We start from the raw sequence: 18,187 nt of genomic DNA on the forward strand, positions 1-18,187 counted from the left end.
AATAAAATCAAAGAATCGAAGTTTTGGACCTTTAGGTTGATAAAGTTGATGGTGTTGTTTACTGATGCAATTTGAAGTTGTATTTTTTTTAATTTTTTTTTTAGTTTATGATGCATTTTGTTGCTTATAATTATAAAAAATTTATAATAGATGCACTTTCATTCCATACTTATTCAAAGTATAACAAACAAATTTTACAAAACTTTATGGTTGGTCCATTGAAACTTTCAATTAAATAAAACAAACAAATCCCATCTAAAAGACTTCGAGGATATAAGTTATAACAATAACAAATAGAATTTTGATATTCATCTTCTCACACACCATACTTATTTTTATTTTATTCATCTTAAACTAATTGAATTATTCTACTTATCATCTTTACATCTCATATTTAGTAAGGAAAAAAAATTAAAAATTAAAAAATCATGTATAGCATGTGGTGTAAAAATGATTTTTCTTTTCGAAATAGAGTGGAACCAAAAATCCAACGTATGCAAGAATGCGAACTTGGATAAGAGAGCTCTTTCTCAAGAGACCCATGGCCATACATAGCCACTTCCTTAAGCGAGGCCCATGACCTATGGGTGCAGGTCTGCACAAATTGAACAAATCGTAAAAGAGAAGAAGCGGGGAAAGAACAGATTTTGGTTGCGTTTGGATGTTGAAGTGAGTTGAGTTGAGTTGAGTTGAGATAATAAAATATTGTTAGAATATTATTTATTATTATTATTATTATTTTGAAATTTAAAAAAGTTAAATTGTTTATTATATTTTGTATTAGGATTTGAAAAAATTATAATGATGAATTGAGATGAGTTGAGAGGATTTTTGGTTCCAAACGAAGCCTTTGTGTGTAGACATAACAGCTTTCAAGCACTATCTGTACTCTGTTATTCCACACATGCCCATAGGTCTCACCCAATTTAGATAAACAGAACCACTCACATATCACATATATCTGTAGTTAGTTGCATCACGATGACCAAAATTGGAACAAGGGAAATCCCTTTAACAAACCATCACCTAGAGAGTACAACTACTAAGACAAAGTTCAAACAGAGAAAAGCAGGGTGATGAATACAAGCAACCCTAACCCTTTTCTAGTGCACTAGAATTTCAGCTCATGAGGTTTCATGCCTGCTTTGAGAGAAAACCTTGCAGCTAAGTAGTTCTCCAACTCTGCAATTCCCTCGATGGATTTTATCAATGGTGCATCAACTGCTTTCTGGTCATCTTTTTTCTCTTGTGGGAGTGCATTTTTCTCCTACAATTGGCACGCAGATGAGAGAAAATTAGAACAAGCAAACAAACACTACCATCTAATGCAAACTCAATCAAGAATAGCAAAATAACCTCTTTCTCTGACTCAAAAAACTGGCCTTCTCCCTTATTTTTCTTCTTCTGAACTTCCTTTGCAAAATACTTGTCATCAAACTTGTCCAGGTTAACTCCAGAGATGTCAACCTTTGTTGAAGAAGCAATCACATAAGACTGATTCACACGCCTCAGAGGAACACCATTAATCTTGAAGGGTCCTACATTGGCAAGGATAGAAGAAATTTTTTATAAATAAGTGACGACTTAACTGATTATCATAAGAGTATTATCAATGCACATAGAAATTTTACAAGATAAACATGAATCCAAAAACGAGAACAGTGACATAAAAAAAAAAAAACCTGAAAGATAGAAACCAAAATACAAAAGTGAGAAGTGATCCACTGGTGTATGGTTATATCAAACAGACCATTGACAAGAAAAAAGAACATTAGCATTTGATGTGCATCATGACGATTCACAAACCATGCCCTGGTCTGATAAATTATTTTCATAAATAGTTAAAATTCATTAAAAGTTGCACAACCAAGGTCCCTAGTACATGTACACGAGAGAAGCTCCAAAGACAATTGAAGAAGGGATTTTTCCGTATTTCATTTTCAAGACCCACCAGATTAATTTTATTAACAAATCGGCCTTTTAGACTGCCAAATAGAAAGAACAAATCCACCACTCATCCAATGAAAAAATATTGAAGGTAACTTATAGTGAATCCATCAAAAAATAGCCCATAGAAATTTTCTGATAATAGATGATTCCGTATTCTAGTTCTAGACATTCACCATCATTTAAGGCTATGTTGCTTTAATCAAGGTTTATCAAGCAAACTCAAAAATTTCACAAGCAGGACACCATAATGGATGGAAACAAATGACTCCAACTTGTATGGTATCCACAATTATTTCTCTTTTAAATTCTTACCAGTGAAAATCCAAATTAGCCAAAATAATCAACCACTCACCAGTGACCAAAAGCAATCCAGTCGGAAGCTGCTTCAGGAAAACAACTCTCTTTCCCATGAACCTCCCAGCAAGTATGATTAGCACGGTACCCGGAGTAATACTAGCCCTACATATTTCAAAAGAAAAACACGAACACGAACAGCTAAAATATAAAAAAATGACAAAAATATTTCATATTTCACCAATAGTAAACCAAGCTGAAAACCCTACAAACTTGATCATAAAGACGATAACTTCCACAATCTCCCCACGTTTCCAGTCAAATAAAAAAAAAAACACGCTGCAACATCTGCATAAATTGACAAGGACCATTCTACTCAGCCCACCATTTTGCGACCACATGACGACTCCATTTTTTACTTTATTTTTCCAATTTGTTTTTCACTTTTCAAGTTGCTTGTGAATAAAAATAAATTAGATACCTGATTTTTATTTATGAACAGCTTCCAAAGTAAAGAAAACAAATGGAGTGATCAAATGGTGGGCTGACTAGCATTTCCCAATTCATAAATCCGAAGAGCCTAACCATGAAGAGATTAAGGCCCTGGCGCAAAACAACCAACAATAGATCTACGTTCGTGAAGCTCCCAACATTTTCTCACATTCTTGTGTATAATTCTGAATACATAGATACAAACAGATTGAGATTACCTGAAATGAAACTAATTACTAGCAAACTGATAAGCAGACATCCAAATCCAACACTTGCCCACGTCTTCTCAAGGACCACACAATACCCAAAAGAACCCAACAACTAAAGCAAGAAAAAAAACAAAAAAATGGCAGACACATTCAGGCATGCCTTATATATACAAATAGATCTATAGATATACCTGAGCTTAGTGGTATTGGGTTTCCGCTTGTTGAAGAGGGGCTTCTTGACATCATCCGCAGGATAGAACTTGGGGGGCTTCTCGGCGGGAAGGGCTGCCTTGGATTTGGCGCCATGGCGAGGAAAAACGCCACCGTTTTTGGCCTTGATGGCCCAGAGGCCCCTCTTGTGGTACATCTTCGACCTCGAGTATTTGCCGATACCACGAACCAGATCAGGGTTCCTGCTCACCTTCGGGGTTCTCTGCCTCGGCGCCATTGATTTCTCTCGCTCGCCCGCTCGCCCGCCCGCCCGCCCCGTGTAAAAATGGAAACGTCAGACTTCACGAAACCCTAGTTTGAAATGAATATATACACTGCGGTGTAAGAAAAATGATATTTTTCTAGGAGAAATGCTTCGGGGACCCAAAAATGGTCCCGAATGGGAACTCTTTTTTTTTAACTGAATGATTAAAAAAATATTTTTTAATGATGTTGTGAATTTTTTATTTTTTTAAAAAATATTTATGATGATTAAAAAAATACATGAAAAAAAAAATGCTCTATTCGGGACACTTTTTGGGTCTCGAATTCGAGACCTATAACAGTACTCTTTTTTTAGGAATAATGCTAGAGCCCCCACTGGCCACTTTATTTTCATTAGTTCAGTGCTTACGTGTTCAATTACCACTTTATTTTCTTTAACACGTTCCCTTATAGCTAAATATTTAATGTCGATGTGTTTACTCCGACTCCCACTTTTGTTGTTCTTTGCCATAAAAACAGTAGCTGAATTGTCGCAATACATTCTTAATAGTCTAGAGATCGAATCCATAATTCTAAGCTCAGAAATGAAACTCTTAAGCCATACACTATGTGAAGTAGCCTCAAAACAAGAGACGAACTCGGCTTCTATAGTGGAATTGATAGTCAAAGTTTGCTTGGCACTCTTCCATGATATAGCTCCACCGGCCATCAAAAATATGTATCCTGATGTTGATTTGTGTGAATCAATACAGCCAGCAAAGTCAGAATCTGAGTAGCCAATTACTTCTATATTGTCCGTTCGTCTATACATAAGCATGTATTATTTGGTTCCTTGAAGGTACCTCATTACTTTCTTTGTAGCTCTCCAGTGGTCTAAACCTGGATCACTCTGATATCGTCCCAATATTCCCACAGCAAATGTAATGTCAGATCTTGTATAGACTTGAGCATACATTAGGCTTCCGACAGTAGAAACATATGGAATATTCTTCATTTGTTCCCTTTCAAGGTCGTTCCTTGGGCATTGGTTCAAATTGAATCTATCACCCTTCACAATGGGAGCTACACTTGGTGAACAATCCTTCATCCGGAATCTCTCTAAAACTTTATTAATATAGGTTTCCTGAGACAGACCCAAGATACCTCAAAATCTATCTCTATAGATCTGAATGCCAATGACATAAGATGCCACACCCATATCCTTCATATCAAAATTTTTAGAGATGAATTGTTTCACCTCATGTAACAAACATTTATTATTGGTTGCTAGCAAAATGTCATCCACATATAAAACAAGAAAACAGATTTTATTCCCACTGACATTCTCGTATATACATTGATTCATAACGTTTTCTACAAAACTAAATGAAGAAATTACATTATGAAATTTCAAATACCATTGGCGGGATGTTTGTTTTAAACCGTATATGGATTTCTTGAACTTGCAAACCAATTGCTCACCATCACTAGAGGGGAATCATTCAGGCTGTTTCATGTAAACCTCATCCTCTAGATCTCCATTGAGAAATGTTGTTTTCACATCTATTTGTTACAACTCTAAGTCAAAATGGGCTACTATTATCAAAATAACACGCAAAGAATTCTTAGATACGAGAGAGAAAGTTTTCGTGTAATTGATTCTTTCTTTCTGAGTGAATTCCTTAGCAACGAGTCTTGTCTTGTATCTCTCAATATTGCCCAATGAGTCTTTCTTAGGTTTAAAGACTCATTTACATCTAATGTCTTTTACACCATTAGGTAACTCAACAAGATACTAGACTTTGTTACTCTTCATAAAATTCATCTCTTCCTTCATGGCATTGTACCATAATTTTGATTCTTTACAATTCATGGCTTGTGAAAATAACTCAGGATCATTTTTGGCTCTAATATTATAGTCAGATTCTTGCAAATACACAACATAATCACTAGGAATTACTGATCTCCTTGCTCTAATAGATCTTCTTAATGTTGCACCATCATCTTCCTGACAAGTATGTGGTTTAACTTGTTGTTCAAGAGTTGTTGGCAACTCTTGAACTACCTGATCTACTGGAATGTCGTTAGCAGCTTGTGGAACGTCAATGATTGGTTATTCAACACCAGTTTGTACTTGAGAGGTGTTGTAAACAATAACCAATCTATTACTTAAGGTGGAAGGTTGAGATTCTGAATGATCATTCTCAAAAATTATGTTCCTGGTTTGATCGCTCCCACTGATCAAGTCATTTTCAAGAAACTTTGCATTTCTTGATTCCACAATCCTAGTACTGTGAGATGGACAATAAAATCTATAACCCTTAGACCTTTCAACATATCCATTGAAATACCCACTAATAGTTTTTGGGTCTAGTTTATTCTCTTGCGGATTATAAATTCTCATCTCAGACGGGCATTCCCAAACGCGCATATGTCCAAACTTGGTTTCCAACCTTTCCATAATTCAAATGGCGTTTTAGGAACAGTCTTGGTTGGAACTCGGTTTAATATATACACTGTCGTCTTAAGTGTTTCAGCCCACAATGATTTAGAAAGATTGGAGCTGCTAAGCATACTCCGCACCATGTCTAATAATGTTTGATTTCTTTTTTCTGCTACACTATTCTGGTCCGGTGAACCAAACATGGTGTATTGGGCAACAATCTCATGCTCTTGAAGAAACTTTGCAAATGACCCAGGTGCTTGTCCATTCTCTGTGTATTTACCATAATATTCTCCACCCCTATCTGATCTTACGATTTTAATTTGCTTACCGCATTGTTTCTCTACTTTAGCCTTAAAGATTTTAAAGGCATCTAATGCTTCATTCTTGTTATGAAGCATGTAGAGATACATATATCGTGAGTAATCATCTATAAAATAGATGAAGTATTTTTGATCATGTGAGTCCATGTCTGGACTACATATATCAGTATGTATGATCTCTAATATGTCTGAACTCCTATTGGTACATTTCTTTGACTTGTTGGTCTGCTTTCCTTTTATGTAGTCCACACAAGTCTCAAAATCAGTAAAATCTAGAATATTAAGTACCCCTTCATTTACTAATCTTTTAATTCTATCTATGGAGATATGACCTAATCTGCGGTGCCATAATTTAGAGAATACTCATTAATAACACATCTTTTAGTGCCAGTGTGAACATGCATTGAATCATAAGTGTCATTGTTTTGTAAATTAATGCAGTAAAGACCATCAGATAAAGTATCATTCCCAACACAATCAGATTTATAAAATAAACTGAATGATGAATTTGAAAAATTAAAGGAATATTCAAAATGTACTAGTCTTAAAACTGAAATTAAGTTTCTAGAGAAACTTGGAACATAAAATATTTTTTCTAACTTTAAAACAAAACCACTAGATAAAATTAAATAGCAAGTTCTCATAGCTTCCACATGCGAGCCCATCTTGTTTCCTGATAAGATGATTCGCTTACTTCCCACTTGCTTCCTTAGGTTTTGCAAACCTTGCAAAGAATTTGAAATGTGGATTGTTGATCCATAATCAATCCACCATGTGTTAATATTGACATTCACCATATTAGATTCATAACAAACAAATGAGCTTGGATTATCTTTGTCTGCATGTCATTTCTAGAATTTGGCACATTTCTTCTTTATGTGTAATTTCTTTTTACAGAAGAAACACATGAAATCTTTCTTAATACCACATTGGAGAGGTATTTTGCCTTTCCCTTTCAGTTTGGCTTGAGATTTGCCATTTTCATGCGTTGCCAGCATTGCACTTTCACCTGGTTCCATCATCAGTCTCCCTTCCTCTTGAACACACATGGTCATGAGTTCATTGTTGACCATGTATCTTTATGTGTGTTGTATAAGATTTTGAAGGGTCCATATTGATGCTGGAGGGTGTTCAGGATGTAGTGCACCAGGAAGGACTCCGACATTTCAACCTCGAGTTTATTCAATTGAGTCACATTGTCACTCATTTGCATGATGTGCTCACGCATACCTTTTACACTTGTGAGCCTTAGGGATGAGAACTTCATAATTAGGGTGCTTGCTAGTGCCTTGTCTGAAGTGACAAATTGTTCATCAATGGCCTTTAGCAAGTCTCGGACCTTTTCATGCTAATCGATAGAACCACGAATACCAGCAGAAATTTTAGTTTTAATGAACATCATTCTGAGGCGATTATATCGCTCCCATCACTCATAAAGTGCGATGACTGCTGCATTGCTGGTATCAGTGAGTACTGGTGGTTCGTCTTTCCTGATAATATAGTCTATGTCCATCCACCCTAAATGAAGAAGAACTCTCTCCTTCCAAACCTTATAGTTATCTCCCTTAAGTTCAGGGATATCATAATGAATATCAGAGAAATTTGTAGGTTGTGCAACTGCATATAGATTACATGCTTACGTTAAAATTGAGGCCTAAATAAATATTCATGTTTTACCAATGTAAATAATGCTTAAAAAATTGAATCTAATGACATAAAATTGCATGTGTGCTAAATTTTTAATTTAAGTAGATTCAATTAATATTTATGATAGAATTTTATCAAATTATTTACTTAATTCATAATTCTAAAATGTATATTATGATTTGATGTATATTCTATCTACTTTTATGATAAAACTATCAAATTATTTACTTAATTCATAATTCATGTGGATAATTTATGAATAACTTGATATTTTATCCTAATTAATAATATAAATATAATAAAAATCCCTGTGGGATAAAATTTATTATATTAAGTAAAATTAATTACAATTAATGTCTAATATTCTTTATGTGATCCTAATCAATCATAATAATTTTATTTAATTAAAGATGTTATGGCTATTTTCTAATTAACATAAAATTATATGGATCACTAGACATTTAAATTGCATAAGACTAGCTTAATATTATGAATTACATAATTTTAACTAATACTAACATTTTATTATTATGCACAAAATATTCATAATATAAGCATAAAAATTGCATAATCAAAACTATAATATTATGCATAACATTTAATTTCATGCTTTAAACTATATACTCATCAAAAAATTGCATGTATTAATTTAAAGCAAAATTAATCAATTCATGCAAACTAAATACGAGCATAATAAATAAATTTACACTACAATTATCCAAATTGCATATAATTAAATTAAATAAAAATTATAAGCACAAAGAGCATGAGCTCAAAAACCCACTTTACAAACCATCTATTAAAGTGGAGGGAATTTTTTTTTTAAACAAACCCATATAAACGACATGTCGTTTTTCTAGAACGGAAAAACGACGTGTCATTTTCCTTATTGTTTGAAGAATAACTCTGATACCAAATGTAAGACTAAAAACGATTATATAATGCGGAATAACACTTTAGAAACAAGAATCAATAGGTTTTAATGCCAAGAATAATACCTCCAGCCATTGATGTTATTCACTGGTTTGCTGCGTTTCTCATTGTGTTTTGGCACTTCCAAACTCTTCTTCACTCTAATTAGATGGTGTAAGACTGAAGGAAATTGAGTGAGTGAGTCTGGGGACCAAACACTCTATTTATAGCCAAAACCTCTATCAAGCTTCGGTGTTACGTGTCCCACATGCTCCGATTTTCATGGGATCAGTTATGAACGTGATGAATAAGAGTGGTTGACCACTTCAAGGACTCCTAAGAGAGAGACTCGTTCTCACGAATGTCCTCCATGAGAAACGGTCAACATTTCCATCAATCTTCTTGCGAGAAGCAGTTTAGGTAATTTACTTAGTACTCCTGAAGGAAATTTGAGGGAAACTACGGGGACATGTGGCAATTTACATGGAAACAATAATTTAAATGATGAGTTTGTAAGGATTTTAGAAATGGGAAACAAGTTTGGAGGGAACTTGAGATGTGTGGAGGTTAATCTGAATTTGAATATTAATATTGAACAAACCCCATAAAACGAAAGTGGGTTTGGGGTTCGTTTTATGGGTTCGTTTTATGGGGTGGGTTTCATGTGAGAGGATGGGAGACGGGAGGGTGGGTGGGTTCCGTGGGGTTTCACGTAGGGTCGGCGGGGGCTTTGATTGAGTGAGGAGGGTCACGGTTTCCGTCTCGGAGAGGAGTAGGTGGAGATGGGGTGGGTTTCATGCAAGAGGGTGGGAGATGGGAGATGGGAGACAAGGGGTGTGGGGTTTCACGTAGGGTGCATGCGCATGAGAATTAAAATGGAAAGTCTAGTTGTCAACAACCTATTAGACCGACCGGATTGAAAACCTCTCAAACAGAAATTAGAATGTCAAGGACGATAGGATGATAATCTATAAAACAATACCCTTTTTATAATATTATAACGCCTCGAATTGAGCACCGACCAAGTTGGAATCGGATTTAGCTTTTTTTAGACTCTTACTTTGGTTCAATCGGTATCTAATACTAACCTTCGACTCTGCCTACAACAAGTGCAAAATCTTATCAGATTCTATTAAGATGGAACGGAGTCGGATCGGATGTCAAATTTGAGGTGCGGAATTAGATCATCCATGTTTTAGGCTTTTTTTAGTGAGCTTTATTTTAAACTATGATCCAACCAATTTTTTTACCCCATATTTTGGGTTGATACGATAGGCTTTATACGAAGTCCATATTTTGAGTTGAACCAATGAAAATTTCTTAAATATTTAAAGCCTACATAATTTTTAAGGCCACACTTTTGGGCTCATGCAATGGGCTCTAGATAAAACCCATCGTTTGGGCTTAAGTTTATAAATTTTTTTAAAACACTAAAAGGATGCTTAAAGAATGAGATGAGATGCAAAATTCGAGACTAGTAAATGAAATGGTTTGTGAATTGTACAAATGATTTAAGTTATGAAATTTTATAGGATTTTGGGAAAAAAATAGAATAAAAATATTATAAAGTTAAAATATTGTTAGAATATAATTTTTTAATATTATTCTTGTTTTGAGATTTGAGAAAATTGAATTATTTTTTGTGTTTTGTTTGAAAGTTTAGAAAAATTGTAATGATTAGATGAAAAAGTTAAATGTTTGAAATTGAAAAGTATTTTTATTTGAATAGTGTTTGGAAAAGAAATAAGATGAGATAAGATGAAATGAAATGGGATAAAAAGAAATCATCCCATCTCCCAAACAACCCCTAAATTTAATTATTAGTATTGATTATTAACAATTACTAATTTAATAGTGTCTAATTACATGTTATTATACTATGCTATTGCATATTATTATCCTAGACTATTACATGTTATTAACTTATTATAGTAGACTATTACATATTACTCATTATAAGTTTTTCAAATCCAAAAAAAAATCAAGAAATTATATTATAACAATATTTTAATTTTATAATATTTTTATTCAACATTTTCTCTCTCATTTTCTAAAACCTCATAAAACATTTTAACTCTAAGAAGGAACCCGAGTGTTTAAGAAAACATTGTTGGTTTTATCAAGAGTGGGATGTGAAGATGAGAAAGAGGAAATAGTTGTGGATGTGAGTAGTAAAGGAAAATGTTGTGATAGAAGGGGTGTATGAGGGGTGAAGACCACTTACAATGTAAGTGATAAGATCTTCATCATCATGAACTGCTTTAGCAACTGCAGCAAGTTGCTTAGCTAATTGAAAGATCTTCATCATCATGAACTGCTTTAGCAACTGCAGCAAGTTGCTTAGCTAATTGAATATATGTTGTTCAGGTTTTGGAGTCTTGGCAAAGGTATTAGAGAAGTCCAAACTTACTTGGATGAATGGAGCTAGGTCATAAACTGCGGTCATCTCCTTGTGATAAGGTGGAATTTAGCAACCGAGTATGAACCAATCCTTCTTTGACAAAGTCAAGGGTTGAGTTTGGGGGTAGGATCATCTTATGAGATAGGAATAAATTGGGATGGGCATGGCTCACAACCATCAACTATTCCTAAAAGTAGGCTTGTGACCCGTCCATGTTTTTGGACCAACCCGACCCGCCTCGCCCCGCATATTGACGGTTTCTAGGTGGGTTTAACCTTCCTTTTTTTTTTTTTCCCTTCTTCTTCTTCTTCTTCTTCTTGGTAGTTGGTTTGATCTTTGCGTGTATCCTGACTCCATAAGTATCGCCATCTCCGAGGCAAACAAGCACACATATTTGCTTTCCACTAGTGTCGAAGAAAAGCTTATACCCAGAATCAAGTACCCAAAATCACGTATTCTACGTCAAACCGTGAGTCCTCAACAAATTCAAAATAGAGTTGGGATTCTCTACGTTCTCAATGTTGAGCTTCTTGGAAGCTGAAGTGGCCAAATCTAAGGACAACCCACACGAGTTTCGAAGGAAGGAAACTGTATGAGATTTTGGATCTGTAGAATTAGGGGGCGTCTGAGATGGGCTTGAGAGAGGAGGTTGAGTACAAGTGGCCATGGCAGATTGGTGAAGCTCTGGGCCTTAATTGTTGGGGCAGCTTAACGGAAATTAAATGAAGCATTTGGTTTGATTGCCGAAAAAGTTGAATCAATGGTTACTTGGATTCAGTTTTGAGATGGAATGCGATGCTCTTGTTGATTGAAGCATCATTCCTCACTTTCCCCATGCTCTGTGACTCTTAGTGTAGCAATGAGTTATGTTGGAGGTTTAAGACTTGTAGTAAAACTTGTAGATTTCGCCACGCATCTTCCGTCGCTCCAAGTAAACCATTTAAGACTCTCGGGTTGTGGATGATAGCGTCGTGATGAAGAGAAGTGGGGAAGGGGGGGGGGGGAACAGAGGCAATGCAAAGAGAAGTGGGAGGTCGCTGGCTAGGGTTTCGTGTTTTAAGAGGCAGGTTGTATGGGTCGAACCCGATATGTAGTTAAAACCGATTTTTCGATGCTGGTCGGGTCGGGCTGTGAGATCTATAATTTCTGTGTTTATAATTCATTGCTTAATTAGTGTTATTTTAATTATGTTGTTTATACTCTTGGTATTTTATTATTTAAGTGTGTTATTTTATTATTTATTTTGGTATGTTGGGTTTTTATTATTATTATTTTTTATTTGTGTTATTTAAATTGTTGAATTATTTTAATTATTTATTGTTAATTATTTTGGTCTATTTTAAATTGAGTTTTTATTTCTTTGTTATTTTTATTTATATTATTGATGATATTTTTGTAGTGTTTTATTTTAGTGGGCTTATTATTTTTGTTGTTTTAATTATTGTGTTTGGGCCGTGTGTGTGTTTATTATGTTCCAGCCCAGTTTGTGAGGCCCGAAACCCAGCAGCTAGCCTTGGAGCCCAGCCCGTGCAGCTCGTGTAGAGCCAGCCGTGCGCCTGAAGACCAACCCGAGCGAAGAAGGGCCCAGCCCGTGCGCATCTGAAGCCCAGCCCCTCCTTAAAGTTGAACGGCGCCGTTTTGAGGAACCTTTAGGGTTCCATCGTGTTCTTCTCCCTTGCGCCGCTCAGCACTTCATCTTCTCCTTTCTTTTATTTTCTTCTTCCTTCTTCTTCTTCTTCTTTCTTCTTCTTTCGGCAACACGCAGCAACTTGCCGTGGGCCACCTCCACCTTCCCACGGCAGCTCCGTGTCGCTTGATGGCAGCCTGACTGCCAGCTGTCCGACTCCTACCCCACGCGGCCGCCACCTCCTTCCGCAAGCTCTTCGGTGGCGTTGTGCATGGCTTCCGTGTGAGCTGCCCTTGCCGCCGTGCCACGCGTCCGCGCAAGATCGTCTCCACTGCCACGGCTTGTGTTGCCGTGATTCTCTTCTCCCACCGTGCGACACACGTACCTTGCAAACCGCCTTGAGTGGGCTATTTTTAGGCCACGGCTCCTTCAAACTAAATGTTAAGAACTCAGTAATGGCTCTGTTGCTAAGATGATTGGTGTATGGTGAGTAATACTGCTGCGGACGTGTATGGATAAATGGATGATATATAGACTTATTTGTATGCTCGATATTAGGCTGTAAGCTTGCGGATTCCAGAATGTAAGAAGAATAATGGATGAACATGTAGTATATAGATGAAATGGAGATGATGAACACTAGATGTTTGATAAAATGCGGAAAGCCATAGTATTGATACGGGAGTACTTCGAGGGCTCCCAGACCTCCACAAAATCAACTTCCAGAAAATATTCTCGATACCACCTCCCACTACCTTCCCTGCCTTAAATCATTTCCCTAACAGAATTAAGATTAAACTAGCTTGACCTCCCCCCTGCATGAAAGTAAATGACAGACCACTAATGAAAAACAGCAACAGATAGATGAACGCACTGTTTGGAACAATTCCAAACACTGCGTTTTACAGACCCATTAACTAACTGACAATTAAAACGGTGCGCAGCACCCACACTATCTAATAAAAACATTCCTACGGTGCGATTCATTCTTCATCCTCACTGCACAACGTCGTTCCAGCTTATCCACCACTTCAAGTTCAAGTCTATCTTCATCAACACTTCGACAGAACCTATCTTTACTTCCGTAAGTCACTTCGGTCTCCTTCTCAGCCTCGGCCATAAACGGGACCTTAACAATCCCTCCCTCTTCAAAGAACCTTGCCCACAAGGTGTGGGTAAAGGTCTCTAAGCTTCATCAACACTTCCCATGTGCTTTCTTCCGTTGGTAGCCCACTCCATTTGACTAGCACTTCCGTAACCGCTCGATCCCCTTGTCTTCTAACCCTCCTTTCTAAAATTTCTTTCGGATCCGGTTGTATCTCCCCCAAAGAATCAGTGGGAGGAAGGGTCGGAAGGATGGGAACTCGAGATCCCACTTTCTTCTTCAAGCAAGACACGTGAAAGGTGAGATGGATCTTGGAATTTTCGGGAAGCTTGAGTCTGTAAGCCACTGATCCGACCTTAGCTTCCACCTGGAACGGCCCATAGTACCTCGGAGAGAGCTTCAGATTCTTCCTCAAAGCTAGGGTCTTTTGGCGATACGGTTGAAGCTTGAGGTAAACCCAATCTCCTTCTGTGAATTCTCTCTCAGTTCTTTGTTTGTCAGCATAAAGCTTCATCCTTTGTTGGGCCTCTGTTAAATTTTGCTTGAGTACATTGAGAACTTGATCTCGTTTGTTGAGGTACTGATTTGCAGCTTCGTTTGTAACTGTGCCGGGTATGTAGGATAGAAGAGTGGGGGGGTTTTGGCCGTAGACAGCCTGGTAGGGGGTCATTTTAGTGGCGGTATGATAGGAGGTATTATACCACCACTCAGCCATTGGAAGCCAATTAACCCATACCTTAGGTTTGGAGCCAGCATAACAACGTAGGTAGGTCTCTACACATTTATTCACTGCTTCGGTTTGGCCATCTGATTGTGGGTGGTAAGCTGAACTGAAGTCTAGTGATGATCCTTGGGCTGTGAAGATAGCCTTCCAGAAGTTGCTTAGAAAGATGGGGTCCCTATCTGACACCACAGACCTAGGGCACCCGTGTAACTTAAAAACGTTTTTCATAAACTCTTCTGCTACTACTTGGGCAGTATACAGATGAGCCAAGGGTATAAAATGGCTGTACTTAGTGAGTCTATCCACCACCACTAATATCACACTGAAACCTTTTGACACTGGCAGCCCCTCTACAAAATCAAGGGATATATCAGTCCAAGGTTGGCTGGGAATGGGAAGTGGCTGGAGTAACCCCGCAGGATGTACTGTCTCATGCTTCATAATCTGACAAGTGTCACACTCTTGAACTAGCCTCTTTATATCACCTTTCATTCCCTTCCAAAAAAAATCCATTTTGGCCCTCTTATAAGTTTTCAAGTATCCCGAATGGCCTGCTTGTGGGTTATTATGGATAAATTGCAACACCTTTTTCTTAAAATCAGAATCTTCCGGTAATACAATACGCCCCTTTTTTAGAATAATCCCTTGTCTTAAGGGATACCCCTTAGGCACATCCAGGTTTGCCTTGAGCTGATCAAGCAACATAATCATCTCACATGATTCTTGATAACTTTGTTTTAACTCATCTAACCATGAAGGGGTAGGGAAAGATAGTATAGCTGCACATTCCCCCTTGCATAGGCCTTCCATTCTTCTAGAGAGTGCATCCGCCACCTTATTTTCTTTTCCTTTCTTATACTCAATAGAAAATTGATAGCCCATCAACTTGGCCACCCATTTTTGCTGCATTTCAGTTCCTATTCTTTGTTCCAGCAAGTATTTCAGCGCTTCTTGGTTGGTTTTAATAATAAAAACTTGACCAAGCAAATAAGTCCTCCACTTTTGAACTGCTGTCACCAAGGCCAAGAGTTCCTTTTCGTATGTTGACAGTAACAAGGCCTTCCCCTTAAGCCCCTTACTCATATAGGAAATAGGTTGCCCAGCTTGCATTAATATGGCACTCAACCCCACTCCACAAGCATCATACTCAATAGTAAAAGGACTATTAAAATCAGGTAACCTTAACACGGGAGGCTGTGATACAGCTTGTTTCAGCTCCTCGAAGGCCTTCCTAGCCTTGCCATTCCACTCAAAAGAATTCTTTTTTAACAATTCGGTCAATGGTGCTGCAATGGTTCCGTATCCTTTTATGAACTTTCGATAATAACCCGTTAACCCTAGGAATCCCCTTAGGGCCTTCACATTCTTAGGCTCGGGCCATTCTAGCATGGTAGCAATTTTAGAGGGGTCGGCCATTACTCCATTTGCATTAATGACATGGCCTAAGTATTCGATTTCTTCCACAACAAACCTGCACTTGGACCTCTTAGCAAACAATGAATTCTGTTTCAGCAATGATAACACTTGTTTCAAATGGTCCAAATGTTCATTTCTAGACCGGCTATACACCAATATATCATCAAAAAAAATCAGCACGAATTTTCTCAAGAATGGCTTAAAAACATCATTCATTAACCCTTGAAACGTGGCCGGGGCATTAGTTAAACCAAAAGGCATTACCAAGAACTCGTAATGCCCTTCATGTGTTTGGAAGGCTGTTTTTGGAATATCCTCCACCGCCACTCTCACTTGGTGGTATCCGGACCTTAAATCCAGCTTAGAAAACACAACTGAACCAGCCAACTCATCCAACAGTTCATCAATCACAGGAATGGGAAATTTTGCCTTCACTGTTTCTTTATTAAGAGCCCGATAATCCACACAAAGTCTCCAACTCCCATCGGCCTTTCTTACTAATAAAACAGGAGATGAAAAGGGGCTCATGCTTGGTCTAACAACTCCAGATTTTAACAATTCAGCAACAATCTTTTCTATCTCAGTTTTTTGATAATACGGGTATCGATATGGTCTATTAGCAATGGGCTGGGTGCCTTCCTTCAGGACAATTTTATGGTCAAATTTCCTGGTTGGTGGTAACCCCTCCGGCTCCTTAAAAACCCCTCCCAACTCAGCCAATAGTTTGGTAAATTCAGGATCTAACTCTTCCTCTTTTTGCTCTTTAACTTCTTGGTTCATGATTTGTAACAAAATACCCCTGCTCTTAGCCGTGGTGGCCTTGAGCAGCTTGTGTCCATCTTCTACCACAGATGGGTTTAGTTTCAACCCCTTCAATTCCACACTTTTTCCTCCATATATAAAGCCCATCGACAACTTAGCAAAATTCCATGTTATAGTGTCTAACGTAACCAGCCATTGAATGCCCAATACAATATCATAGCCAGCAAGATTTAATAAATGAAGAGAAGGTTGAAACACTATACCTTGCACTTTTAATCTCACTTTCTTGCATACCCCATCGCTCCTCAAACTTTGTCCATTAGCCACCCTTACATTCAAGTTGCTGGAAGTATCAATAGGCAGCTTTAACTTAGTTATCAAAGTGGACTCCACAAAGTTGTGTGAGCTCCCCGAGTCCACTAGGATTACTACAGGTTCTCCCATCAAAGTTCCAATTAAACGCATGGTACTCATGGTGGGTGTTCTTGTAATGGCTGCTAGAGAAATTTCAGGTGCTTCCACATTAGTCTCCGCCACTCCTATTTCGTCTTCCGTGACCTCTTCCACTAGTGGTTCTTTCCCAGCCTCAAGTAACTCGTCATCCACTTGCATCAAGTAGATTCTAGGGTTCTTACACATGTGCTGTGGGCTCCATTTCTCATCACAGTGATAGCATAACCCTTTTTTTCTTTTTTCATCCATTTGAATGGACGAAACCTTCTTCGTTCCTCCCCCCCATGGTTTTTGCCATTTAGAACTGTTTCCTTCACCCGAGTAAGATCCACGGCTGTAACCTCCTCCTACCATTGGACTGATTTTATCTACCCCCACCTTGCTGGATTTCCTAGAACTTGCAATGTATTCTTCATGTATTTTAGCCAATGCGTACGCAGCACTTAAACTCACTGGATTGAACATGCGGATAGGAAGACGGATCTCATCTTTCAACCCACTTAGGAAACAACTGAGCTTGTGCACATCGGATAATCCTATTAACCGATTGGAAAGGGCCTCAAACTGTGCTTGATAAGCAGCTATAGAACCTGTTTGTTTCAAACGAGTAAGTGCCTCCATGGGGTCATCGTAAGCTGATGGTCCAAACCGAATTAGTAATGACCTTGCAAAGGTATCCCAATCCCGAAACTGACCCCCTTCCAATGCCTCTTGGTACCACACAAGAGCCTCTCCCTCCATATAATAGGAAGCCATGAGCAAACGGTGAGGTGGAGGTGTTTGATGAAATTCAAAATAGTGATTGGCTTTAAAGAGCCAAGCTGCTGCATTATCACCATGGAAATGGGGAAAATCCAATTTAACACCCCTTAGGTTTGGCCTTCTGATGTCCTGTTGGTCATGGTCATTTTGGAAATGGATGTGTTCTTGGTGATGGTCTCTGTTTTGGAGAACTTGTGTATTTTGGGCTAGGACAATGGTACGTACCAGGTCATTTAATTGCTGTATATCTGTT

General features: G+C 37.7%; 1 protein-coding gene across 1 annotated transcript; it reads right to left on the bottom strand.

Annotated features, from left to right (window-relative positions):
- Positions 1 to 868: 868 nt before the first annotated feature.
- LOC108987972 (60S ribosomal protein L6-like) lies at positions 869 to 3,547 on the bottom strand. The gene is made up of 4 exons (XM_018961056.2): positions 3,137 to 3,547; positions 2,303 to 2,409; positions 1,357 to 1,538; positions 869 to 1,267 (listed from the first exon to the last, which is right to left on the bottom strand). Exons 1-4 carry the CDS (start codon positions 3,391 to 3,393, stop codon positions 1,112 to 1,114), a joined length of 702 nt encoding a protein of 233 aa, XP_018816601.1. The 5' UTR covers positions 3,394 to 3,547; the 3' UTR covers positions 869 to 1,111.
- Positions 3,548 to 18,187: the final 14,640 nt, after the last annotated feature.

Source organism: Juglans regia, chromosome 5, assembly GCF_001411555.2.
Source record: "Juglans regia cultivar Chandler chromosome 5, Walnut 2.0, whole genome shotgun sequence".
Classification (NCBI taxonomy): Eukaryota; Viridiplantae; Streptophyta; class Magnoliopsida; order Fagales; family Juglandaceae; genus Juglans; species Juglans regia.